The 27,905-nt window shown below is 36.4% G+C and overlaps 1 protein-coding gene across 1 annotated transcript in view; it reads right to left on the bottom strand.

Moving 5' to 3' along the window:
• The window catches only part of LOC145994259 (protein takeout-like), a 38,462-nt gene extending 12,392 nt beyond the window's left edge, over positions 1-26,070 (bottom strand). The window contains exons 1-4 of the mRNA XM_083130364.1: positions 25,992-26,070; positions 4,777-4,869; positions 3,700-3,847; positions 2,968-3,101 (exon numbers count right to left, since the gene is read on the bottom strand). Of these exons, the coding sequence (XP_082986490.1) occupies positions 2,968-3,101; positions 3,700-3,847; positions 4,777-4,869; positions 25,992-26,064 (448 nt within the window). The 5' untranslated portion in view covers positions 26,065-26,070. The remainder of the gene's footprint in view (positions 1-2,967; positions 3,102-3,699; positions 3,848-4,776; positions 4,870-25,991) is intronic.
• Positions 26,071-27,905: the final 1,835 nt, after the last annotated feature.

Raw genomic sequence — 27,905 nt, 5'->3', positions numbered from 1 at the left:
CGCACTTAAAGTGTACTCAAGAATAATGGAAGTAAGGTTAAGAAAAGAGATAGAAAAGGATATGGAAGAAGAACAGGCTGCTTTTCGTTCTGGGAGACAAACACAAGATCACATATATTCCATCCGAACAATATGTGATAAATTCTTAGGAAAAGGAAAAAAAGATGAACGTAGCATTTTTAGATCTAAAGGCTGCTTTTGACTCTGTATACAGAGAAGAAATATGGGCAATATTAGAGAAACGACAAATTCCAGGAAAACTCATTCGAGTAATAAAATCTACATATAAAAGAGTAGAAGGAATAGTAAGATTGGAAGGAAAGATGTCACACACATTTAAGATGGAGAAAGGAATGAAACAGGAAGACAGCTTGAGAGCCCGCTACTCTTTATAGTATTTATGGATGAAGTTCTAAAGATATGCAAAAGAAGAACAGCAAGAACAAAAGTGGGTAATTGGAATATGAGACCGATACATTGCCAAGCAGTAGTATATGTAGATGACATAATACTAATAGCAGATACAGAGAACAAGCTACAAGAGGCGGTTACAGAATGAGCAGAAGTGCTAAAGGCTAAAAGAATGACCGTAAACGCAAATAAGAGCAAAGTGATGCAAATAGGAAGAACGGAAGAGATAACAGAAAGAATACATATAATATGCGATGGAATAGAACTGGAGCAGACAGAAAGATACGAGTACCTGGGAACAACTATAAACCAGACAGAAGAGGAAGTGATGAATAGAGTAAGGAAATCTAATAATGCATACTACCAACAAAGCCAGACCATTTTTGGAAAGAGCGAAATAAACACCAAAACTAAACTACAAGTGTATAAGTCAGTAGTGGAACCAATTCCAGTAAGAGGAGAAGAAGTAAGACAAATAACAACAGTTTAGATGAACTGCTTCCGTAGAATAGTTGGTAAGACGAGAAGAGATAGAGTACGTAATGAGAGAATCAGAGAAGAATTAAATCAGAAGCCAATAGAAGAGAAACTGACACAAAAACAATTAAAATGGTTCGGACATGTGGTAAGAATGGACGAACATAGAAAAGCAAATCAGTTTATGGAAGCTAGAACAGAGGGAAGGAGAATAAGAAATAGACCCTGGAAGACATTCGATTTGATTCTTTTTATTTGATTTATTTTATTTTACTTCGCGTTTCGTGCCTCTTGGCTAATTTGCGAAGATGGAGATGAGTGATGAAATTATGAAATTGATGAATGGACATTCACAAACAACCATGCCACTCAGCCACACGGTCCAGCATGAAGACATTCGAAAAAGGAAGAAGAAATAGGACAAAAGAAAGGAAAAGGAATTAGAGAAATAAAGAGGATGACAAAGGAACGGGAGAGATGGAAGTACTGGATAGAGGCAACCCCGACGCTGAGGCAAAAGGGGAAAGATCCCCATAGTTTTGGGATCCAATCGCCACCACTGCGCATACAAAACCGGGGGTCAAGGTGCCGAAACTGGGGGACAAAGACAATATATATATTTCAATTTCTATATAAGGTATAGCATAGTGCGAGGGCAAAAGTGAGGGTCAGTTTCCCCCCCTCGACCCCCCTAATAGGCGCCACTGATAATACACAATACATTAATAACCATTCATTGTATTTCTCATTGTCATTCGCACTTTATAAAAAATGATAGAATCGTAACTATAAATATAAATACAGTAAAACCTCGTTAATCTGGACTAATGATTAACTTAAATAACCTAAAAGAACAGTAGAAAGTGCATTAAAACTCCGTTTATAGCAACAAAACACGTTTATTATGGTGTATTTAAAGGGAATATGCCTAAATACACTATACAGTACAGTACAAAGTCTGCTGGGAAACAGAATTTCATCAAGGTTGACTGCCTTTTCTTTGGGAAGTTCTCTTGTTGACTTCTAGCCACATTTAAAACCTTGCATTCTGCTTTTTTTTTTGGCCTGTCCAGATTAAGCGAAGTCCGGCTTATCGGGGTCCGGATTAACGAGGTTTTACTGTACATTGTCCTCACTACGGTACCAAAATTTTTATCTTCTTTTGTTTTCTACAATTATACATGCATATGTATTCAATATATGTAATTATTACACAGGCTTTTGTTATTGAATGTCGAATGACAAGTGAAATATGTAGATTGGTTAATTGGATTTTGTGATAATTTATATGATTTCTTATGTGTATGTATGCTGACTGTATTGCTTCTGTATACTTTTTGTGTATACACCAATATATATATATACCTACGTATTTATCTGCCTTCTATAATTTGCAATGTTCTGTAATGTTTTACCTCTGCTAAGGGCAGTAATTAATTGAATTTTTAAAAAATTCAAATGTAAACAATTAGTTTGTATTTTATATTAGAATTAGAATTAGAAATTCTTTATTCATGGGCGAAGTTCAGCCTGTGGCTGCTATACAACATAATCCGCAAAATCTAGTACAATAAAGCAAACAAAATACAATTACTACTATAACATAAGAATTACATTACATTTTCACTTCTAAATATTTCAGTAATTAACACTAAAAAGATAAAAACAATTTTACTCATTCACACACATCAAAGAAATTATGAATTATAATGAATTAATTACAATTATGCATCAGTAATTAACACTCTAAAAAGATAAAGACATTTTTACTCATTCACACACATCAAAGTAATTATGAATTATAATGAATTAATTATAATTATGCATTATATATAATTATAATTATGTATATGTAAAGCAGTCTAAGAAAACAGAAGTCACAGAAAACATGATGAAATACTTAATAATAATAATAATAATTTTGTAATAATAATAATAATAAACAATAATTTAGGTAATAACATTTTCATCATTTAAACTGAAACTCTTAAGACAAAGCTTCGGCATTGGGAATTTGAAATGAAATCAGAATGATTACAAATTGATGATGAAAGTTATACTGTGTATAGTGTTACTCACTGTTCCTTATAGTCAGTGGCCCATCTCCTGCCAATTCTAGAAACAGGAACGACCCATTCAGCTTGTAGTTCGAGTTCATGTGGAAATATGGGAAGTAGATGTTAAGGATGAATCTTCTATCTGCCGGATTAATACTGTAAAGAAGGAATAAGCTTCCAGTACATTGGATAGTGCAACAAATGTGTGTGGTAGCAAAGAGCTTATATATTCTCTTTGTGTGGTAGTATAGTGGGATCCATGAGTATTATCGTACAAATTGTCCATCACCATGTTCGTGCACTTTATTTAATCCAATAAGAGCTTCAAGAATTAAAAGAAAACTTAAAACAAGTTGTTGACAATTTCTGCACCAGCATACATAAAAATGCATCGCTTAAAAACACATAGGATGTTAGAGAAAAATTAATGAAAATAGTCATGGACAATTAGCACGGTAATACTCATGGATCCCACTGTACATAGCGGTTCAGTACTTATCGTAATATACATTAACGTGACTTGAAAACAAAAGAAATACTATTTTTAAAAAATAATTTCAATGCGTGAATTGTAAATTTTGCTGGGTTTTATGTACACAAAATATTTTGTGTAGGTTAGGTAATTTCATTAACACGTAGTCGTGTAATTCTTTATAAACAGCTATTATTACACGGTCCAGTAATTTTGTAATTATTTAATTGATTATTTCCAAACATGAAGATATTATTCTTGAAATTGTATGATCATAGCTACCTGGAGTAGATGAGTTTCATATTTTCTAAACCGTCATACGTTAAGTTCGTGAGGAGAATGTCAAAGTCCACCAGCCCGCCCGTGGCAGCCGCCTCAACTCTTGGCAGGTAGAGAGGCGATAGTGGCACAGTCTTATACTCCTTCAAGCCTGAAAGCCAGAAAATAAATGCAATAATATTTTCTTTACTAATTTAGCCAATGGTATAAGGGAGACTTGTGTCCTCAAGATCTATGACTTTTTAAAAAATGTTTCCTTTTTTTAAAAAAACAAAGCTGTTATTCTCAACTCCTTTTGAAAAATCCGGGAAAATATAATGAGAAGTTGTTTTGGGACCACTGCAGGGCGGGCTGATTGGCGTACAGCCCCCTCCAAAATTTTCAAATGAAAGTAGTAAGAAACTCGGGGGGAAACATGCAACCACCTAAAAATGACCACCGATTACCATTTGTATCTTTGAACAAAAACCAAGGTTAAAAGTGGTAATTACCCCCCTTCCCCCCACACACACAAAAACGCAGCTATGCAATATCCTCCTTTACAATTCAAGCCCCCTACGAAAAAGCCTGCGTACTCTAATGCTTAGGGAATCACAATAATAGACGAGTTCTTTAGCTCTGTTGAGTGCACTAATAAATTTGCACAAAATGACATTTCTACAAAGTTATTTCTCTATTAAGACTTCACGAGGATAATTCAAATTACGGTGTCTCATATTTAACAAATGAATAGCACAATTAAAAAAAATATTCTTATTATATACTACTTAGAGAATATAGATATGCCAGGTTATAAATCTTAGCCTACTCAACTACAACTACCTCAGTGCTGCGTATCTTCGAAGCTATTCATTATAAAAATATGAAATTACATTAGTTGAAATGTGAATAAACAACATGGTGTGATACGAATATTCTCATTTCGTTTGTAAATTTGCCTGTAAACAATCGATAGCTATGGATTATTCAAAAGTAGTATTAGAAGATATTTTATTGAAACAATAAAAAAATAATGTTGACGTCGTTTCATAAAAGTATGCAGATGAACATATCCCATTATAGTAGAATAGTAATACTTGCCTTTGACTATATACGGAATGATATGTTCAATTCCTTCGCGCACACAGTCGTTGTATCTGAAGATGCTTTGTTGGCACACTTTGAAGTAGGGTGCTGAAAAGGAGATCATGTTTGATAAAATAAAGACAATTTAACAGTAAGCTGTCTGATTTGTATTCAAGACATCTAAGAACTATATTTCTAGTCTAGTCACTATATATTTCAAACATTGTGTCCAACTTAATAATGAACTTGAAAAATCGCTTGCAACATTGGGAGACATTTTTACTCTATTGTATAGTCGGGTTTCTTTTTAGTAGCAGCAGGGTGTGAAATTCTCGGGGGGACAGGGGGATTTCCCCCACCAACAATCTTGGCTTCAAAAATCCCTCCCACCAAAAAAATTCCAGGGGGGGGGAGAGTTGTTGTTATATCAAACAAAATATAAGCAATTACTTTTGATTTCAAATATACTTTACTAAGTAAATCACACTAAAGCAGTCTGGTTGTGAGTGTGAATGCATTCGCTCTCTCTGAAGAGACCATTAACAAATGTACATCAATACGCACAATGAAAGTAAAACAAGAATGCAAGACAATAATAATTCTGAAATCCAATTCATTTATATTAACAAATTCATTTATATCATAAAGCAAAAAGTAAATAAAAATATATACATAATAAAACCACTTCAATTATTTCGTAATTTATTGAAATCTTTAATCAGTTAGTAAACTAGTAAATATATTACTTTGCTGCTTTTAGATACCTGATATATATAAAAGTAAAAAGAATATTTATATATGTATTTAATAATTATAACAATAATAATAATAATGTAGTTTTAATTATTTAGTAATTTTTACATTTAATAAAAAAGGTAAAGTGTTCCCCTGTGCATAGCACCACGCCATGAAGGCGTATAGGGGGTGTGGGGGTAACGCCCCACACTTTCTTGATCCGGTCGTGAGTGGGGGTGATGTGATCAGCATCACGCCCCTGACCGCCTTTACCCCCCAGGGTTTCCCCCAGGTACCCATGTTATTCGACGCTGGGTGGGCGCCGGGGCCGCTTTCACCGTTAGAAAAGTTCCCGGATTTGAACCGGCCGGGGATCGAACCCGGGACCTTGAGCATGGTAGTCAGACGCGTTACCGACTGAGCCACCGCGGCCACCTTTAATAACATTATAAATATGTACAGGCTGTCCCACGAACGGCACAACTGGAAATTAAGAGTGGCGTTACTTTGTAACCGAAACCTGTACATACATAAGTCATACACCAAATGGTAGCCCTGTCCAAGTAGATATTTTTAAACATAGAAACAACAAACGGGGTGCAGTGTTGTTCATGCAGTGTTGCCAAATGTAAGTGAAAGTGTAAATTTATTTTTCCACAAAGCATGGAAAATTGCATGTCAAACATTCGTACGGAAATTTGGACGTCAATTTCCACCTTGGGTAGGTGGACTATTTTGCCATCTATAGTTCAGAGAAGAAAACCGATTATTTTCGCGTATAGCCAATCCTGAAATGCCTCGTAAAGGCGTACCGGTCCAAATGGGTGTTTTAAAAAAAATATGAGGTACAGTGGCAACACTGTTGATGTTTGAAGGCAAGAAAAGGTGTGTTTAGTGATGGTCTATGACATGGAAATACTGGAAACAGGAAAAAAAGAAAATGAAAATTATGGTGAAAAAAGTTTTACTTACCTACTCCTGGCAACCATGCAATGCGATAAGAGCGCCCACCGAACTAGAACAAAATAATCAGTTAGTTGTGTACTCAGAACTGTTTGAGCCGTGCATTTCGCATTGTTCGTAGGGGAAGATTAGAATTGTTCTGTGAAATGAAGTACTCTTTGGAAGAGAGGGTGTTCATTGGGGAACATTATTTTTGTTCAAAATAGTACGCTAGTGTAAAAACTGTGTTTCGCGAGAAATATCCGAATAACAGTGTTCCAGAAAATTCGACGATATATCGACTTGTTTCCAGATTTCGTGAAACAGGATCAGTTAATGACAAACCCTACCACAGACAACCACCAGTTTTGACACAAGGTGTGCTGCAGGATGTGGAGCAGAGAATATCACAATCTCCCAGGAAATCTGTTCGTAAATTTGCTGCACAGTCAGGTGTATCAGAAACAACAACTTACCGAGCGTTAAAGCAATTGCACCTACGTGCATATAAGGTACAGGCTGTGCAAGAACTGAAGGAAGCAGACAAAGGTGCACGTGTAAGATACTGCCAGTGGTTTAGAAATTTTATTAGAGACAATGGTGTGAATATTTTGGATAAGGTTTTTTCACGGATGAAGCATAGGTCATATTAAATGGATATGTCAACAGTCAAAATTCTCGACACTGGTCAAGTAACAATTCCCATTTGTTACATGAACAATCACTTCATCCACAAAAGATCGGTGTGTAGCGCGCGATTTCGCGGAGAAAAATAATCGGTCCATTCTTTTTCAACACAACAGTTGACGGAATAGTTTATCGTGATCTTATCACACAGTTTATTTCTCTGTTGGAACGTGATGAACGTGATTGTTGGTTTCAACAAGACTCCGCAACATGTCACACGTCTAATGAAACTTTAGACATGTTGGCAGAGTTTTTTGGCGATCACATTATAAGCAAAAACTTATGGCCCAGTCGCTCCCCGGATCTGACGTCTCCAGATTTTTTCTGTGGGGTTATTTGAAACAAACAGTTTACATTAATAACCCAAGAACTTGATGATCTAAAAATAAACATTTGCACAGCCATTAACAACATAAACCAATCAACCTTCCATAAAGTTGCTTCCAACATGATAAAACGTGTTGATGAACGCCTCAGGGAAAATGATTGTCATTTTCAACATCTTTTGTAAAGCTACACTGCCTGTTACACGCATTGCATGGTTGCCAGGAGTAGGTAAGTAACACTTTTTTCACCATAATTTTCATTTTCTTGTTTTCCTGTTTCCAGTATTTCCATGTCATAGACCATCACTAAACACACCTTTTGTTGCCCTCAAACATCAACAGTGTTGCCACTGTACCTCATATTTTTTTTAAAACACCCATTTGGACCGGTACGCCTTTACGAGGCATTTCAGAATTGGCTATACGCGAAAACCATCGGTTTTCTTCTCTGAACTAGGGATGGCCAAACGGATCCGGATCCGAAAAATCCTGATCCATTCGGATCCGGATCCGGATCCGAAAGTTCCGGATCTGAATCCGGATCCGGGTCTGGAAGTTTCGGATCTGGATCCGGATCTGGATTCGGATCCTAGAGTTCCGGATCTGGATCCGGATCCGAAAATCCGGATCCGGATCCGAGAGTTTCGTAACTCAATCCCATTATAATATTACCACACCTAAAAAGGTATTATGATCTTCGATTACAAAGAAATTTTTCATTAGTTAGTCCTACAAGAGTTTTTTTCAAGTGTTGTTCCTAATATACTTTGCTACGCATCGGCTAACACACTCGTGCACAAAAATAATCTTACTTGTTTAACATAAAATGTCAGTGGTGATTTTGTAAATGCCATTGAAACGAATATGTATTCATTCGAATTTATTGGAAATGAAAACACACATAAATGTGAGACATTACATTCCAGGATGAAACCTTTAACACATATAACAAGATAGAATTGTTTTACAAAAATTATACAATTGTTCTACAGTTACAGTTTTACAAATAAAATAAAACATTATAATATATGCAGTATTATATAATTACAAAGTGTAAGACTAACAAGGGAGGTTATCTAAGTGTCCCCCTCCGATTTCCACGAAACTTGGCAGGCGTATAGTCGGGCCCAAAGGAAGAAATACGTGTTTTTTTGTTTCAGCTAAAAAACGGTTTTAGGGGGCACAACCCCCTCAATGTTAAGATGAGGACAAATTTAAGTGGGCATTTGACCTATGTGTCCCCCTCCGATTTCCATGAAACTTGGCAGGTGTATAGTGGGCCCAAAGGAAGAAATACGTTTTTTTTTTGTTTCAGCTAAAAAACGGTTTTACAGAGCAAAACCCACTCAATTGTCGAAATGAGGACAAATTGAAGTGGGAATCTGACCCCTGTGTCCCCCTCCGATTTCCATGACACTTGGCAGGTTTGTGTATAAACGGGCCCAAATGAAGAAATACGTTTTTTTGTTTCGGCTAAAAATCTGTTCTAGGGGGCAACCTCCCCTCAAATGTCAAGATGAGGACAAATTGAAGTGGGGATCTGACCCCTGTGTTCCATTCCGATTTCCATGAAACGTGGCAGGTGGATAGAGGGGCAAAAAGGAAGAAATACGTATTTTTTGTTTCAGCTAAAAACTGTTTTAGTAGGCAAAATCCCCTCAAATGTCAAGATAAGGACAAATTGAAGTAAGGATCTGACCCCTGTGTCCCCCTCCGATTTTCATAAAACTTCGCAGGTGTATAGAGGGGCCCAAAGGAAGAAATACGTGTTTTGTTTTTTTGTTTCGGCTAAAAAACTGTTTTAGGGGGCAAAACCCGCCTCAAATGTCAAGATGAGGACAAATTGACGTGGGGATCATCTGACCCTCTATGTCCCCCTCCGATTCCCATGAAATTTGACAGGTGTATAGATAGGGCCCCCTGTTTCTTCCTATGCCATATTTACGTGGTTTCGGGGTCAGATCCCCACTTCAATTTTTCCTCATCTTGACATTTGAGGAGGGAGGGGGGCCTCTACACACTTGCCAAGTTTTATGGAAATCGGAGGGGGAGACTTAGACCTAACCTTGTAAGTGTATAAATTTATTACAAATCACAAATCGCGCACGCGCGCACACACACTATATATATATGTGTGTGTGTATGTATGTATATGTATATTAGCATGGAAAAAAATTGTTATAAGAACATTCTTACTTTCCAAAGAAGCGCATGTGGGATGGCAAAACGGATCCGGATCCGAAAGTACCGGATCCGGATCATGATCCGAAAGTTTTGGAACCGGATCCGAAAGTTCTGGATCCGGATCCGAAAAATTCTTGATCCGGATCTGGCCATCCCTACTCTGAACTATAGATGGCGAAATAGTCCACCTACCCAAGGTGGAAATTGACGTCCAAATTTCCGTACGAATGTTTGACATGCAATTTTCCATGCTTTGTGGAAAAATAAATTTACACTTTCACTTACATTTGGCAACACTGCATGGACAACACTGCATCCCGTTTGTTGTTTCTATGTTTAAAAATATCTACTTCGACAGGGCTAATATTTGGTGTATGACTTATGTATGTACAGGTTTCGGTTACAAAGTAACGCCACTCTTAATTCCCAGTTGCGCCGTTCGTGGGACACCCTGTATATAGAATAATTAATATGGGGGTGAGTATCTAAATTAAGATCTTTCTCCTCCACCAGTCTTGAATGATTTCGCACCCTGAGTAGCTGGGCCCCTTTCCGACGATATTGAACTAAAGGCACCCTTGGTGCGAAACTGCCACTCGTTGTCTTAAAAAGAATTGCGACCATGAGGATGAATGATGAACTTATGAAATGCACATCCACCGTGATTCGAACCTGTAACGGAGGCTACTTAGACACTCGAGGCTTTGGTAAACTGTAACGTAACCAAAATTACTTTAATATGAGTCTATTTGAGCTATACAGAACACACCGTTCCTAATGGCAGCATGAAAGAATCATTTATGTACAACAGCAACAGTATATGCGAATTAACATCCTGCCAGGGATGTTCTTATTGTCGTCATAGGTAATCAAATTGAAAGTACATAGTATGGAATTTCTTAACTAAGGAAGAAACGGCACTGAAAAATCATTCTGGAAAACAAATTTCATCCTACTTCGTGTATGAAGTTCTATTATTAATAGCCCATTGTTTATTTGTTTATTGTCGTCGGGGGGAGAGGATTTATAAAAACTCCCAGAGTAACGTCATCGCTCTGTCCATTGTCAAACTGCGAAAGCCTACCGCCATGGCAAAAGCAGCTGATTTCATCAACTTTATTCATTGGAGGTACGTAGAGCCAGGCGTCCCCCCCCCCCCTCATCTCGAACCATGAAATCTTTAAATATGAACACATAAAAAAGCTACGAAAATACATTTTCAAAAAAATCAGTTTTGTCTTTGCATAAATGAATGTTTTTGTTGTATAGAGACGTAGACTCCAGAAGTCTGCAGTCTGCAATATTGGGCAGTTTTAGTAACCACTGATGCAAGGCTACCAGCAGTGACGGCGATTAGGGGGCATGGGAGTCAATTGCCTCCCACTTTCCCCCATTTTGCCTCTGCACTATGACCTTTTGACCGGGTGGAGGCATATAGTGGTTGGGATCCCAATTTAAACTGTAGGTCCAGTCCCGATTAGCCTATCAGTGCAAAAAGGTGGACCTAAAACTAAAAACTCAAACGTGCTACGACACCAGGGGTTTCGGATCCTAATCCTAGCCTGAACATAGGTGTTCTTTGTGACTGTGTTCCTTCATCAATTCTTATCGTCGCGATTAGACAAACTTGGCAGAAAAGCACCGTATTCAATCAGTCTCACAGCATTTCTCATCTTCTCTTTGTTCCACATTTTCGGATCTAACCCCTCTTCTTCAAAAAAAAATCCTAGGTAATGGGTATAGCAACATATACAAAATAAAAATGAAATGAAAATGTAAGACATGTAAATATGAAAGCTTAATGATCATTATCAATAGAAAGCAATAATTTATTAAAATGAAAGATTTAATAAAAATATTACACCTGTTTTATAATTTCTTCACATTACACACACACACACACACACACACACACACACACACACACACATATATATATATATATATATATATATATATATATATATATATATATATATAATATGGTTGGATATATACACACATTTTTGGATATGGCAGCTCCCTCAAAAATATCCTGGGTACGCGCTTCAGTAAAGAACACCGTCATTGCTTTGAATGCAAAAATAGATAAAAATAGCCAAGTGTTATCTGTGTTACTCTCTGTGTGTTTGCTTTTTTAGAATGTAAATATACTCTCTCTCAATTTCATACAAATTCTATCAAGATTTAATATCCTGGGTACTTAGAACTCGAAGGCAATAGTATATTTTACTAACTAGAAAGTAACTTTATGTGTGTATGGGCTCTAATAAGGTACAAATATTCAAACTATTATTGTCTATTTTCTTAATAATGAACTGAGTAAGTAATAACCGTTTCAAGATAAGTAGTTGGATGTTTTGCATAAACGAATTGAATAGTGACTAAATTGAAAATGCAATATTTACGTCTTTTGTCATTTTCACATTTTTTAACGCAATTGGATAATAACTGTTTTCCGTCATTCCCCTCAAATTCCTACCTTGCCTCTGTAATAAATTCTGATGCTCGTTTTTTGAAATTCGAAGAGTCTAGCATAATTCCCTTACAGTAGTTTTCGGAGTGAAAATAAAACTTTCTATAAGTTCCCTAGCAACGTCCGTTTCCATGGACAACAACAGGCACGGCAAGCTCTAAGGAATTGCATGTCATTATACCCCCTAAACATTTTATTAAAACAAGCACGATGTAGATATTTAAGCATTGAGTATAACAATATATACGTAATTGTATCTGGGCTGAAACTCCGTATTATGTAGATGTCACCCTTGTTTCAGGCACCTTTTCAAAGTCATGAGTTCATTCATCTGTGTGCTATAGATCTGTGAGAAATATAATGTAGCTAGACAATTAAGAATTGAAGGAAATAATATGTTGTATATTCTGTTCTCACTCGGTACTACTGATGCAGTATTTAAAGTAGCTTTTGGGTATTTTTTCACAGCTTCATGATAAGATAAGCCCTCAAGCGCCATAGTCTTCACTATATCCTTTTGTCGCTGTTTTTCTGGACAGTCCTTGTCTGTTGCCCAGTGTTCTTGTGAACAGTGAATGCATATGACATTATTATTACAGCTTGAGAATTCATGATTTTGCCCACAACGTTTACACTTCAATTTACTCTTACAGTTAGATTTGAAATGCCCATAATAGTAGCAGTTTGTGCATTGCTTTACCATGGGAATGTAATGCTCTACATCAATCTTTGAATAATATAAAGTTACATATGCTGGTAAGGTTTGGGCATCAAATGTCAATATTATTGATCTCGTTGGCTCAGCAATTCGACTTCCATTTTCGTCAATTTTGTATTTCATTATTCGTCTCACTTTGAGTACGTTGAAAACATTAGGTTTTATGTTTTCTAATAATTCATCATCTGTAAATGAGGTATCTATTCCCCTAATTACACCCATTCTCCTCACTTTATGTGCTGGCACATAAGCAAACCAGTTATTGTTCATTAGAACTGGATGAGAGAGAAAGTTGTTAGCATTTTTCGCAGATCTGAATTCCAATTTCGCCAGATTTTTCCCCATGGTCTCAATTGTCTTTAGACCTTCGATTTTGGTTTCATGAAGTTTTTTCCCTAATTTTAGTATATGTAGCTGACCAATATTTCTTCTATTTGTTCCATTAATTTCATTTGCACTTCTTACAAATACATCATAAGGCCCCAATTGGGTATTTTATCATAAAGCTGTGAAAAAATACCCAAAAACTACTTTAAGTACTGCATCAGTAGTACCAAGTGAGAACAGAATATACAACATGTCCTACGCATCAACATGCAAGGAAACAACACAGACCCAATATAATAATAATGCAAATACTTATAAACAAGATATCCAATACCAAACGCTTCATCACCAACTGCCTAACAAAAGAGCTTTTAATTACGCTCAACAAGTGGATCGTAACCAGGAAACAACAAAGTTATCTCAGGGAAAACGTCCAAAATCATCAGAAACATCTCAAAATCGAGAACAAAAAGAAAGACAGAAACCAGCGACAATTGACAAAACAAAACCACATTGGAAAGAAAAGCAGCAGAGTGGTTCAATGAACTCGGCTTTAGATCAAAAAGACAAATTACTTCCACTATCGCAGAAAATGCAAGCGAGTTCAGATTGTGGATCATCAATGAATGACCCTTTTTTAACAAATTTTTCTAAGTATCTAGCAGGAATATGCAACTTCGCCAATACCTCGTCATCACATAACGTGAAACAGGATTGGTCTGTTGTAGCATCAAGTATAATAAATTATCTAATTCATCACTCAGAATGCCAGGCAGGATAAAGAGAATTATACAATGGAATATTAGAAGCATAATTCCAAATATACACAGTCTAGAAAACATTATTCACTTTTACCCAGCAGACATTATATTAATTCAAGAAACGTGGTTGAAACCCGAATCAAAACTTAAAGCCTATGGATACCACTGGATAAGACACGACAGAGATGACGGATATGGTGGAGTGGCCATAGGGATTAAAAATAATTATAGGTATGAAGTAATACATTTAAGGAATATGCCTGATAATATTCAAATAGTTGGAGTAACAATAGATAGTACTACATTTGTTACAATATATAATCCACCTTCGTCTAAATTACTGTATTCGTTCTGGTGTAATCTCTTCCAACAACTTCCGGCAAATACTTCTATTATAATCGGAGGGGATATTAACGCACATCATCCATTGTGGGGTTGTTATGGTTCAGATATGTCAGGGAAATCTCTGTGCAGATATATTCAAGAGTCAAATGTAACAATACTAAACGATGGCACTCCCACATATATCTCGAGACCAAATGAAAATCCTAGTGCCCCTGACATAACACTCGTGACAGAGAATATAGTTGCAGATATTAACTGGAGAATTCTGCAAAATCCATATAATAGTAATCATCTTCCAATTTTGATATCATTTGATTCAAATATAGATACAACACTTATATCTAGTAATCTTCCGGAAAGACCAACACGTCCATACTATTCTAAAAATATTAACTGGAACGAATTTTCAAGGCAAATCAATATCTCTACTGAAAATTACCAACAACAAAATTTAGGGAAAGATTACGAAAACTATACATCACTAATTAAAGAGAATTTGAACAGATCTACAATTCCCCGTCAACGTGACTCAAAAAGAAAGATTGCTCCGTGGTGGACGACAAACTGCCAGAAATTGATAAACGCTAGACAAAGTGCATTCATCAAATATAAAGAAAACCCAACAATGAACCATTTCTTGAAGTACAAAGAAACAGCAGCCAAAACTCAAAGATACTTAAGACAAACTAAGGCAGAGTTTTGGAAAACGTTTTGTTCCTCATTAACAAATGAATCATCCTTAACCACAACGTGGAAAGTTATTAACAGAATGTCTAATGCCAATAATATTAGTAGATATCATGGAGGCGACATAAGCAGTCAATGGATAACAGAATTTCATCGAACCCTAACACCAGACTCCAGCGACTGTGATTTTAATGTCATATTAAATTCAATGAATGAATTCACACCATCAACATTGGAATGTCCATATACCAGTGCAGAACTAATAAAAGTTATAAGTGAAAGGAAACCTTCGTCGTCACCAGGAATGGATGGCATATCATATGAATGTATACAAAACTTACCGCAACTGGGGATAGATAAATTATTAGAACTTTATAACGTGATATGGAAGAGTGGACAAGTTCCCCTTCAATGGAAGGAAATTGTTATAATTCCAATCCTTAAACCAGGAAAAACACCAGGATGTTCTAAAAATTATCGGCCAATAGCTCTAGCGTCATGCTTATCAAAAATTTATGAACATCTTATACTTAATAGAATTACTTGGTGGATTGAATATAACAATATATTACCAAAATATCAAATGGGATTCAGAAGAGGAATGGGGACAATAGATGTTTTGACTACACTTATTTTAGACATATGGTTGTCAATTGTTCGTCGCGAATTTTGTATAGTTGTTTTTCGGATCTTTCTAGTGCATATGATGCAGTGCTTATAGATTTGCTTGTTAAAAAACTAAAAAATCTCAATCTTGCTAAGCAATTTATTAAAAGTATAGTTGGATTATTACTAAAGAGAAAAATTTATGTTCGTTACGGTCATCAACTTTCAAATGCTCGCACAACTAGTCAAGGACTTCCGCAAGGTGCGGTGTTAAGTCCAACATTATTTAATTTGTATACTTATGATCTTGGCAAACAAGTATTGAAGTATGCTAGATTATTGCAATATGCAGATGATATTGTTATATACAAAAGCAGCAAGAATCTATCTGATGGTATAGAGAAAACACAACTGGCTTTAAACGAATTATGCACATGGTGTGGTAACAATGGCATAAACATTAACGTAGAAAAATCATCTGTAATTGTGTTCCATAGAAGAAGATTACAAACTCCAGTTGTGTTAGACATTAATGGATCACACATAAAACAAACTAGGACACACAAATTTCTTGGCATTATGTTGGATGATAAATTGAAATGGAAAGCCCAAGTAGAACACATGGAAGAAAAGGCGCTTAAGGCCTTTAACATTATCAAATGTCTCACAGTCAAGAAAAAGTGGGGAGCAGATCCTAGACTACTCCACATTGTTCACAAGCAAATGCTAAACTCAAGATTAGAATATGGCTCTTTCTTGATGAACAATAATCTAAATTGGGCATTTGGGAAAATATCTTCAATACAATATCATAGTTTATGTAGAATCTTTGGTCTATGGAAAGGAACACCGAAACAGGCTACGTTTGTTGAAGTAGGAGAACCACCATTTCATCTACGGGCGCAATATCTTGCGAGAAAATTCTTAATGAAAAAGATGTCTTCCATATCCAGTCCGATAATACCAAAGTTATCACTTTTACAAGCCTTAATGTCATCAAACCGTACAGCTAAATATAAATTAAATCTTCCAATCTTATTCACAGCATACAAGTCGATTAAGGATTTCATACCGAAAGTTATTAGATTTTCAACGTCTCCGTGCTTTACGACAGACTATTTTAAATTAGCAACAATACTTCCCGTTCACTTTCCTCCATATCCAGATAAAGATACACGAACGTCAATACCAAGTATGGTGAATAACATATTCATGGAATATGTACACTCTGTAGTGCATGAAGATTTTTACATAGTATATACAGACGCATCAAAGTTCGCAACTGGTAACACTGGAGCTGCAATATATTGCAATAATCTAATGGAATACAAAATCTACCCATTACCAGCAGAATTTTCAATATTCACGGCGGAAGCATTTGCTATTCGTCAAGCATTGTTATATATACAGGAGAAAAACCTCAAGAGGGTAGTGATAGCCACTGATTCAGCGTCAGTCTTACACTCCCTGGGATCCATAACAGCTGATTACTATGTAGACTGGTACATTGTTAACATAAAAATTTTGTATCACAAACTAACCAACTCAGGATACAGTATTTCTTTTGTCTGGACTCCTGGGCATACATCCATAGAAGGGAACCACATAGCAGACACATTAGCCAAGTACGCAGCTGAAGAATCAAGTCACCGATCCCTTCGGATCAAATTTTCTGCAAAAGCGCTCGAGTCGCATGCTAAAACAGAATTGTTGAAAAGTTGGCAGAAACAATGGACAATTACAGGGAAGACTAAAGGGAAAAATTATTATTCAATTCAACCACTTATACCTAAAGAACCTTGGTATCAAGATATTAACCTCTCAAGAAACTCTTTAACAAGCCTTCTTAGATGTCGGCTAAATTACACCCTAGCACCTAAAGACCTGTATACTAGGAAAATCGTTCAATCCCCAATCTGTCAGTGTGGTGCAACTGAAGGAACACCTGATCACATTATATTTGAATGTCGCCTTAATGTAACTACGCGTGATTATTTCTTAAGAGATCTAAAAGAAGCAGGATATAATGGCGCATACGCCTTGTCAACACTTTTGAGCAACCCAACGAAGAAAATAATATATGTACTTAAAAACTATATTGTGAGAGAAAATATTATATTATAAAATTATGAAATGGTAAAATTATGTAATTGTAAAATTATGAAATTGTAAAATTATGAAATTGTAAAATTATGAAATTGTAAAATTATAAAATGTAAAACAAATGTAACTGGTGCATAGCAGCAAAGCTACAACCAAATATACATTTATATAAAAAAAAAGGAAATAATATGTGCTGTAAAAAAATGCCCGTGGCAACGGTTGCTAAGGACGTGAAAAAAGGGCATTTTCACCCTTAAGGAAGGGCCGATTGAGCGATTTTTGAATTTTCTTGGCCTTTTGGGACGATTTCAGTGTCAGTGTCCAGAAGACAGGTGTGAACTATGACGTGTGCTCCCGCGGCCTGATGCATGTGTAGGAGTCATTACCGGAGGGCAGTGCGATTGACACCCCAGGAAGCAGCAGATTGTGTTAAGGGGGTAGTGGGAGAAGTTGATCGTCGGTCCGAGTTCTGTACTGCAATAGCTGACACCACGGACATTTGGGACAACCAAGTTCCCTAATGGCCGATAACGGATGCATTAGTGGTCAGCGCCAGCACATCGGAGTAAGTGACCGAAATCAAAATTAGGTGGTGGACTTGACATCCTCACAATAGACAGACACTTGCAGTGAACCTTAATGTAAATGCACATCAAAATAATTACAGTTCAACAATCAGAATTACTATAATTTCACATACAACCCCCCCTCCTTTTCCATCATTTCAATAATTTCAATTTGTTTATGTGTACCATGCAGGTATGGCCGGGCATCGAACCCTGGTCAGCTTGGTCCCCACCTGCCTTTTGTTCAGCTTCAACCAAGCGGCCCAGGACAGAAAGAGCTAGCCTGTACGGCCACACAACCTTACTTCATCTGTAAGCAAGAAAAGTGAGAACATTCAGATATGAAGGGAGTGGGCAACTTTTACATGCCATATGCTTTAGTTTTAAGACGAAAAAGGTATTTCAGGGATATTGAACCATCCAACCTCTTAGCATGCCCTTGCAGTCACATAAATACATATTTTAGAGCATTTCTACCTAATCACTAAGTAAAATTACACTGAGCAGCTCTGAAGTCCAGTTGAAAATATGGTCACATCTCGATTCTACAAACTTTCACAGTTCCCGGGAAAAGCATCTTTACTTTGAAGGGGCTGTTATTGAAATTTGATTTTGATCCATATTCAAAAACTGCGTTAAGATTATACTTCAACCATATGGTTCTCCATGACAAAAATTTAGTCCTTCCTACAGTGATCCCTCTCAAAGTAATGACCAATTTCCTGGAAACTGTGAAACGTTTTTTTTTAAAAATGTCTAAAATTTGAAGGAAATTAGTTGAACAATACGTTTGTTGCACTTATTTTATTCACTGAGGTGCAATTTTCTTTACATGTAATGTACTACACATGGTCCGTAGTACAACATTTGAGGCCACTATGTCTGACTACATTTATTTGGCCAGTGAGATTTTGATCACAATGTGCACTTTTTAAATTTTGATAGTACTGAATGGTTATAACGGCACATGTGAGTTATCATTTTTATGGGAAGGATGTTCACTGTTAAAATAATATAGTTCAATTGATGTGTATGGTAAACTCCCAATTCTGTGCCCTTTCAGAGTCCCCAGAGTAAGCATTGTTACTTTGAAGGGGTTGATATTCGAATTTGGACCAATTTTGACCCACCCCATGTGCAAAAAATATGTTAAAATGGTTAATAACTTGTGTAAAAATTATACAATGATGAAAAAAAAAAAACTTATTTTTTCTTTCGGAAAAAGTGTGTTCTAGCCCGGGAGAAGGCTTGAAGAATATATAAACTCCTTCCCTATCCTCTTTTTGGAAACAGAATCGCAAAGGCGGTACAGTATATCCGATGGGAAAAATAATATAAATCCGAAAGCAAGTAGAATTAATGTGACAGCCAGGAGGCACATGAGAGGGGGTACCCCTTTACCCCCACATCAGTGATCCAAGCTATAAACAATAAGTCAGTGGTTGTATTCTCATTTAACAGTTCATAGATTTTTTTAAAAAATAAAAATTGTTGGGCTTTACTTTATTTTACATGTGCCCGTTGGTTTCGTAATAGAAAATGGAGCACAAATATATTATGGTCATGCTCGTAAATTCAGTATTTTGGTTTTATGTCTTTACTTCTTTTAACCATAATCACTCAAATTCAAGAAATATTGTGAAAAGAATGAAGAAAATTCTGTTGTGCTACTCTGTTCAATTTTGATGTTATTTTGTTTGTTATTCGTTACTATAGTGACTGTAGAAATTGGTTAATATACTAATTTTGTTAAGTAACATTTGAAAAGTTAATTTTATTTAAAATATTGCAACAAACTGCTCCACACCGGGGACAGTTGCAACGGACTGTTTGCTAATCTTCTGAGCTCCTACCCTGATCATCTTCGTGCTGTGAAAGAAGCAAATGGCTGACATACTAACTTTTAATTTTGTTTTTAATTTTGTTTTTGTGGCCGCAGTTGTCGTGGGGAGCATTTGGTGTTTCCGTGATTTTTTGATTGTTGTTGCTTTTTACTGTGGACCCCTGGCAAGGGGTTATTTCCCACCCTGTATTTGTCTTGTGTAGTATCGGTGGTGTGTATGTATGTGTCTTGTGTTGTAGTTGTGCTGTCTAGTATGTTTGTGTAGTAGTTGTGCTGTCTAGTAGGTTTGTTTTGCGTAGTAGTTGTGCTGTCTAATTTGTTTGTGTTTGTCTTGTGTAGTAGTTGTGGTGTGTTTGTGTTTATATTGTGTTATAGTTGTGAAGTGTTTGTGTGTGTCTTGTGTAGTAGTTGTGCTGTCTAATGTGTTTGTGTTTGTCTTGTGTAGTAGTTCCTCCATTCATATTGGGGGTTAGGCGTAGAGCTGACAACTCTGCACTGTAAAAAGCCATGTCAAGAATCAGCAATATAAGGCCATGGATGTTCCCAAGGTAAAATATTCCGGAGGTAAAATAGTCCCCCGTTCGGATCTCCGGGTGGGGACTACTTTGGGAGGTCCCTGGACTAAGGATAAGATCTACGTTAGGAATAAGAAAAATATTAAATTAGGCACCTGGAATGTTCTGAGCCTTTACCGGCCTGGGGCATTTCAGTGTACAGTTAATGAGATAGTCAAGTGTAAATTAGATGTAGTAGCTGTCCAGGAAGTTAGGTGGCCAGGAGAAGGGAATTGTAAAACTAAAAATTATACTTTTTTCTATGGTGGTACTGAAAATCATAATTTTGGAACAGGCTTTTTCATAAATAATAGAATTATCTCGGCTCTTAAAACAATAGAATTTATTAATGATAGGATATCATATGCAGTTTTACAGGGTAGGTGGTGTAAAATTATTTTAATAAACATACATGCACCAACGGAAGATAAAGATGATAATACTAAAGATGATTTTTATACAGAGTTAGAACATGTCTTTGATAAATTTTCTCAGTATGATATGAAAATTCTGTTAGGTGACTGTAATGCACAGATTGGGAAAGAAGAGACATTTAAACCCACGATTGGTAAAGAAAGTCTTCATGAATTAAGTAATGATAATGGTATAAGATTGATTACTTTTGCAACCTCAAAGAATTTAATTGTGAAAAGTACCACTTTTAAACATAAAGATATCCATAAATATACCTGGTCTTCTCCAGATGGTAAAACTCATAATCAGATAGATCATATTCTCATTGATAAGAGAAGGCATACTAGTATAATTGACGTTCGTACACATAGAGGTGCTGACTGTGCCAGTGACCATTATTTAGTAATTGCTAAATTAAGAGAAAGACTCTCAGTGATAAATCATAAGCAACAAAATCTAAAAGTTATAAAATTTGATACAGGAAAGTTTACTGATGAAAGAATTAAGAAAGATTACCAAATTAAACTGTCAAATAGATTTGATGTTTTGCAGGATTTAAATGATGATGAAAATATAAATGAAACAGACGTAAATAAGAATTGGGAGCACATACGTAATGCAATAGAATCAGCAGCTAAAGAAAGTATAGGATACCATAAACCGAGAAAAAGTAAGCCATGGTTTGATAATGAATGTCATAATCTAATAGAAATAAGAAATCAGGCTAGACTTAGGTGGTTAAATAACTCTGATGATACAAATCTAAACAATTATAATAGAATAAAGCGAGAAGTTAACCGCACGTTTAGAAGTAAAAAAAGAGATTACTTGAAAAGCAAAATTAACGAAATTGAAACAAACAGCAAAAATAAAAATATCAGAGATTTATATAAAGGTGTAAATGAGTTTAGAAAGGGGTGGCAACCTAAAGTAAACTTGATAAAAGATAAAGACGGTGATTTTCTTGCTGACCCAAGCGATATTCTAAATAGATGGAAGAACTACTTTAATGACCTTTTAAATGTCCATGTAGGTGATAAATCAGAAGTGAATGAAGTACACACAGCAGAACCTTTAGTCCCAGAACCTAACTTGACTGAAGTTAAAGATGCTATTAAAAGGCTAAAGAATAACAAAGCACCTGGCATTGATTTAATACCAGCTGAGTTAATTAAATATGGTGGAAATTCATTAATTTGTCAAATTCATAAATTAATTTGTTTAATATGGAATAAAGAAGAAATCCCTCAACAGTGGAAAGAATCCATAATTGTTCCTGTGTTTAAAAAAGGTGATAAAATGAACTGCAATAATTACCGTGGAATTTCTCTACTCTCAACAACATATAAAATATTATCTAACATTCTTTTAACAAGACTAACCCCATATGCTAATGAAATTATAGGTGATTATCAATGTGGATTTAAACGCAACAGATCAACTACAGATCAAATTTTTCACATCAGACAGACACTTGAAAAAAAGTGGGAATATAATCAAAATGTCCATCAGCTATTCATTGATTTCAAAAAAGCATATGATTCGGTCAAAAGAGATAAATTATATAATATATTAGTAGAATTTGGAATACCTAAGAAGCTTGTTAGTATGATAAAAATATGCACCAGTGAAACAGAAAGTAAAATTCGTGTGGGTATTAATATGTCTGACAAATTTACAATTCATGATGGGTTAAAACAAGGAGATGCATTATCTCCATTGCTCTTTAATTTTGCCTTAGAATATGCTGTAAGGAAGGTAAACGAAACTAAAGAAGGACTAAAATTAAATGGTGTGACTCAGTTGTTAGCATATGCAGATGATGTAGACTTACTGGGGGATGATGTGAATACAATTAAGAATAATGCTAAAATATTTTTCAAAACTGCTAAAGAGATAGGTTTGGAAGTTAACAAAGAGAAAACTAAATATATGCTTACAGGCCGAAACCAAGTGTTAGGTAATAATCAAAATCTAATTATTGATAACAACTCGTTTGAAACAGTTTCCAAATTCAAATACTTAGGAGTAATATTAACAAATGAAAATGCTATTAAAGAGGAAATAAAAAGTAGGCTTAATTCAGGAAATGCATGTTACTTCTCTCTTCATAAACTTTTGTCTTCTCGTTTAATATCTAAGAATCTAAAAGTTAAAATATACAAAACCGTAATTTTACCTGTAGTATTATATGGGTGTGAAACTTGGTCCCTCACATTGAAAGAGGAACATAAATTGAGAGTATTTGAAAATAGGATCCTTAGGAAAATATTTGGACCTAAAAGGGATGAGGAGACAGGTGAGTGGAGAAGTTTGCATAATTTAGAACTACATAATTTGTATTCATGTCCAGACATTATTAGAATAATTAAATCAAGAAGACTTAGGTGGGCAGGCCATGTGGCACGAATGGGAGAGGAAAGAGGAGTTTTCAGGATTCTTGTTGGGAAACCTGATGGTAAGAGACCAGTAGGAAGGCCAAGACGAAGATGGAGGGACAACGTCGAGATGGACCTAAGGGAAATCGGTAGGGATGGAAAAGAGTATATAGATCTTGCTCAAGATAGGGACAGATGGAAGGCCTGTGTTGCTGCAGCCATGAACCTTCGGGTTTAAGAAGGCTAGAGAGTTAGTTAGTTAGTTTTAGTAATATATACAAATTTGCAAAACTAAAAAATTAATGTAAATGTACGTTTTATAGTTGAGTATTTTGTTACGAACTTTTCGTCCACTGAACTCATGCCTGTACACTTTAGTTACGCCTTCCCGATAGCGTACTGCTAACTTCGTTGCCTTGTAAGCAAAAGTCCCGGGTTCGACACCCGGTGGAGGCACGGATATCGTTTGATTGATTGATTTGGTTTATTTTGCTTCGTTTTTCTGTCACCTTTGGCTAATCGCGAAGATGAGAATGAACGGTGATAGGATGAGATGGATGAAAGTACAGTCACAAACACAAATGAACAGCACAAAACACGAAGTTTTTTTAAGTCCACTTTATGCACAGATAGTCTAATCGGGACTGCACATCAGGGTTGTTATACTGAACGCAACTCCAACTGGCGGCTGGGAAACAGCGAATCAACGATCAGTTGAATTTTCTTCGACTGAAATCGGGCATTTTCGAGTCACACGGTACCGAATGTTGTTCGCGGGACGAAACAATTGAGCGTTGGGTACACCGCATGTTGCCAAACGTACTGTAAAGCGAGAAAGAGTCTTCTCTGGCAACGATATTGTCAGCACCAGAAATCAGCAGGGGTTAATGGCACAATGCAGGTGGACACACAGCCATAGTTGCAAAAACAGAAGTACGCTTGGTAACGTTGCTTCGGGAGAGCGATGTGATCCCTTCAGCTTTTACTTCCAACTGTGTTTGTTGACACCCATCGGACCACCCCCCCTTGAAAATGATTGGGGGGACAGATTAGCCATCAAGGTCAACCGCCAGTTGGAGTTGCGATCAGTATAGAGGTCCAGGAGTTTTAAATAAATTCAATTCCGGTCCATGAGAGAAAATCAGCAAAGCGTAAATGGGTTCTCGGCCGTAAAGAACATTTTTATCTAAAGTATTTCAATTCGGTCCAGGAACATTTTTTTCGGATCAATTTAAATACGGTCCAGGAACCTTTCTTCAATGAAACAATACTCAACTTGGACCGAATTTCAATTGTGCGGAAAAAAAATTGTCAGTCATGTTGCGAAACCCAATAGAGTTTACGGATTTCTAGACCTTTACAGTATAAAATAAGATCCGAACCACTATGGATGTAAAAGCCTCGTTAGCATGCAACAATTATAGGTAGGATGTACTACGTGGAAGAAAGGTTGACATTTGGATGCCATCACAAAGGGGCATCCCACACACTTCGAATCGCCTTTTGGGTCGGGTACCCTATTCTACACCCTCGAATTTTGATTTTTTTTTTCTTTCATTATGAAGGTTATGTGATCCTATTTGTGAATAAAAAAACATTGGAGCGCGGAAAGAAGTATTTACGACTGTACAGCCGTTTAAAGTGGCGATTTTGTCGTTTGCAATTCTTGAGTCAAAATTTCCCACCGGTTCCCGGCTCCGCCCCTGGGGTAATTGACTTACCGCCCCTTACCGCTACCGCGGCCCCGCCTGTATCTATAGAGTCCCTTTTAAAGGCATGTTAGAAATTGGGCGAAGTCACCTGCCCCCAACACTATTTTTCACTGTTTTCCGCATTGAAGGCTAAAATTAAACCAAAGAAGGTAACTTACCTCTTTTTACCAAGGCCAGGTATTGAATTGTGGGTCGAAGTTCAATTTGTAAGTCCAAAAATGAAGTAAGTCCTACGTTGAAAGTCGTTGTTGTCCTTTTCCACAGAATACCAACCTCCACTCCCTTCCCATCATAAAAATTAGAAGTCGCAAATTATCCCATCACACAAGTCATTTAGAAAAAACAACCCTCCCCTTTACGGCATGCAGTTGCCAAAAAAATATTATTATTTCCAATTTGTTAAGTCGCATAAATGAAATCGAATGTCTGAAATGTCCAATCCGCCAATATATCACACAAAGAACATATCGCAATCGCAAATGTTCCTATTGCACAAGTCAATCATAAGAAGAAAAAGAAAAAAATCAGACGTGCGCCTGTGACATAAATCGATCATCCGAAATCTTCAGACTTGAGCCTGTGACATGAATGCATCATTCGCCATCATAAAGTTGTGAAAAACGTTTCTGACGTTACGCAAGGAATTTTAATTTAATGAAAAACGTAAGTTTCGTAGCACGTAGATCTAAAAAATTACTTTCCGCGCTATATAGAAACATCGTTTATTATGAAGAACTAATTTTTGTAACGAGAATATTTGAAATGTACGAAAAATCGAGGGTGTAGAAAAGGGTACCCGAGCCAACAGGAGTATGTCCATTTCATTTACAAGTTAAACGTGAAATATAGTAAGTGCATTTACTTACGTAACTGGTAGCCATCGGAGATTACCACTGCAAAGGTGAGTAACCTCGCAACGGAGAACAGCATGCGTGACATTGCCACTTCTTGGAGAAGCCAATACTGCTTTCTTGCGAAAGATATCTTCCTAGCATAATTACAGAACCAAGCACTTGGGTGGTCGGTTCAAATAACGGTTCTTACTTGACCAGAAAAAAAAAAACTCAGGTTCACGCAACAGGGCCATTGGTCTCGTTTGTACACTTGGGATGTTCCTCTAGTTTACAAAGCACGTGCAGAAGCATTAGTCCACTGGCTACTTGTCTAGGACCTGCAGGGCCTGCCTTTAAAAGGGGGCAACTGGGTCTCTCAACTTTGGGTCAGACAGTATTGCTTATATTAAATTGAGGAGCTAAGAACTCCAATTTTACCAGACGTCAATGACTCATATGAAGTTAAACTTGAAACTTAAAACAGGCACTCACATACTCTCACACTCCACACGAGAGCATAACAAACTCTTAACAAAAGGCCTTCTTCTACATAAACAGTTTGAAACTAGAAGCACACATGAATAAAAATACATCCCACAATGGATCAATGTCAAAACCCTTACTGAACTTGGTATTATTTCATGTTAAATATGTGTCTGCTTGTACCATTAAACACGCACACACATGCATTTACGTGTATATGTGTGTGTGTGTGTGTGTGTGTTTAGTATTTAGTTTTGTATAGTTTTGTATGTATACATATACTCCTTAATTTTATGATTGCAGCACACCGCGCTACGACGTCAGGGATCCCGGGTTCGAATTCCAGCCTGGTCATGGGCGTTTGTAAGTGTCCATTCATCAATTTCATCATATCATCACTCATCCCCATCTTCGCAATTAGCCAAAAGTGACAGAGAAGCGAAGTAAAATAAACTAAATCAATCAAATAGAAAATCGATCAATTTTGTGTTTACAGTTCTAAGTTGTTCTTTCGTCCTTTTTCTATTTTCTATCTTTTTGTTATGTTTTCTTTTTTTCTAATTGGATCTACTGTTTGTAGGAAATGTGTGTCAACTATAGACCGTAATCCGACAATTGTTAGTTGGGAGAACAGCATACGATGAACCTCGCCCGCTAAATATATATATATATATATATATATATATATATATATATATATATAATCATTTTTAAAGTTCGGCACCCATCTAGAGCTGATTGATTTTTACTAATTTTTCTGTGGTTTGTGTGTGTATGCAAGTCAAAGCGAAATACTTCATGGAACATCATGTTCTTGTAATACATGAAGTGGCGGAGTTCACAAGTCTTTTGGAGAGTCGATCTTTGTTATCCAGGTGTTTTCGAGTGCCGGTCATTCGATGCTCTCGACTTTTGGGATCCTGGTTTTTCGGTCTGGTCTCTTGGTTTCCCGTTTTTTCTTCTTCTTTCTTTCTTCTTCTTCTTCACGTTTCAGAAATCAAGATGCCACATATCTCTTTCTACAATGTCCAGAATTTGGTATAGAACTTAATGGTTTGCGTCGTCATGGTGTTCTGTACCCCATATCCCTAATTACTCTCTTCCTTATAACCTTTACGGTTATGCCAGAAGATGTAACTTAGCGATATAGTGTTCAGTGTCTCTTTTTTACCCTTTTCCCTGTGAATATCAAGTGCATAGTGGATGGGCCTGGTCAAAGGAAATTATTGTAGTTGGCAGCACCCCTGTTGTGTCCGCACGCTTTTGATGGGCAATCGTTCTTCCATTTAAATACATGGGAAATTTGATGCTGAAAGTGCTGCTATTACATTAAATTGCAAGTATAATGTTATCTTAACCTTATAAATTATGTCTGAACGTGATAGTTGCATAATCAGTGCTGTAACAGTAAGATTTTTGAAAAGACGATCGTCAACAACGGAAAAGATATCGGAACTCAAAAAA

This window comes from Lepisma saccharinum, chromosome 10, assembly GCF_977018435.1.
Source record: "Lepisma saccharinum chromosome 10, izLepSacc3.1, whole genome shotgun sequence".
NCBI classification, from domain to species: Eukaryota; Metazoa; Arthropoda; class Insecta; order Zygentoma; family Lepismatidae; genus Lepisma; species Lepisma saccharinum.
Note: the sequence above shows the minus strand (reverse complement) of the source record. Positions and strands in the feature narration are given on the sequence as shown.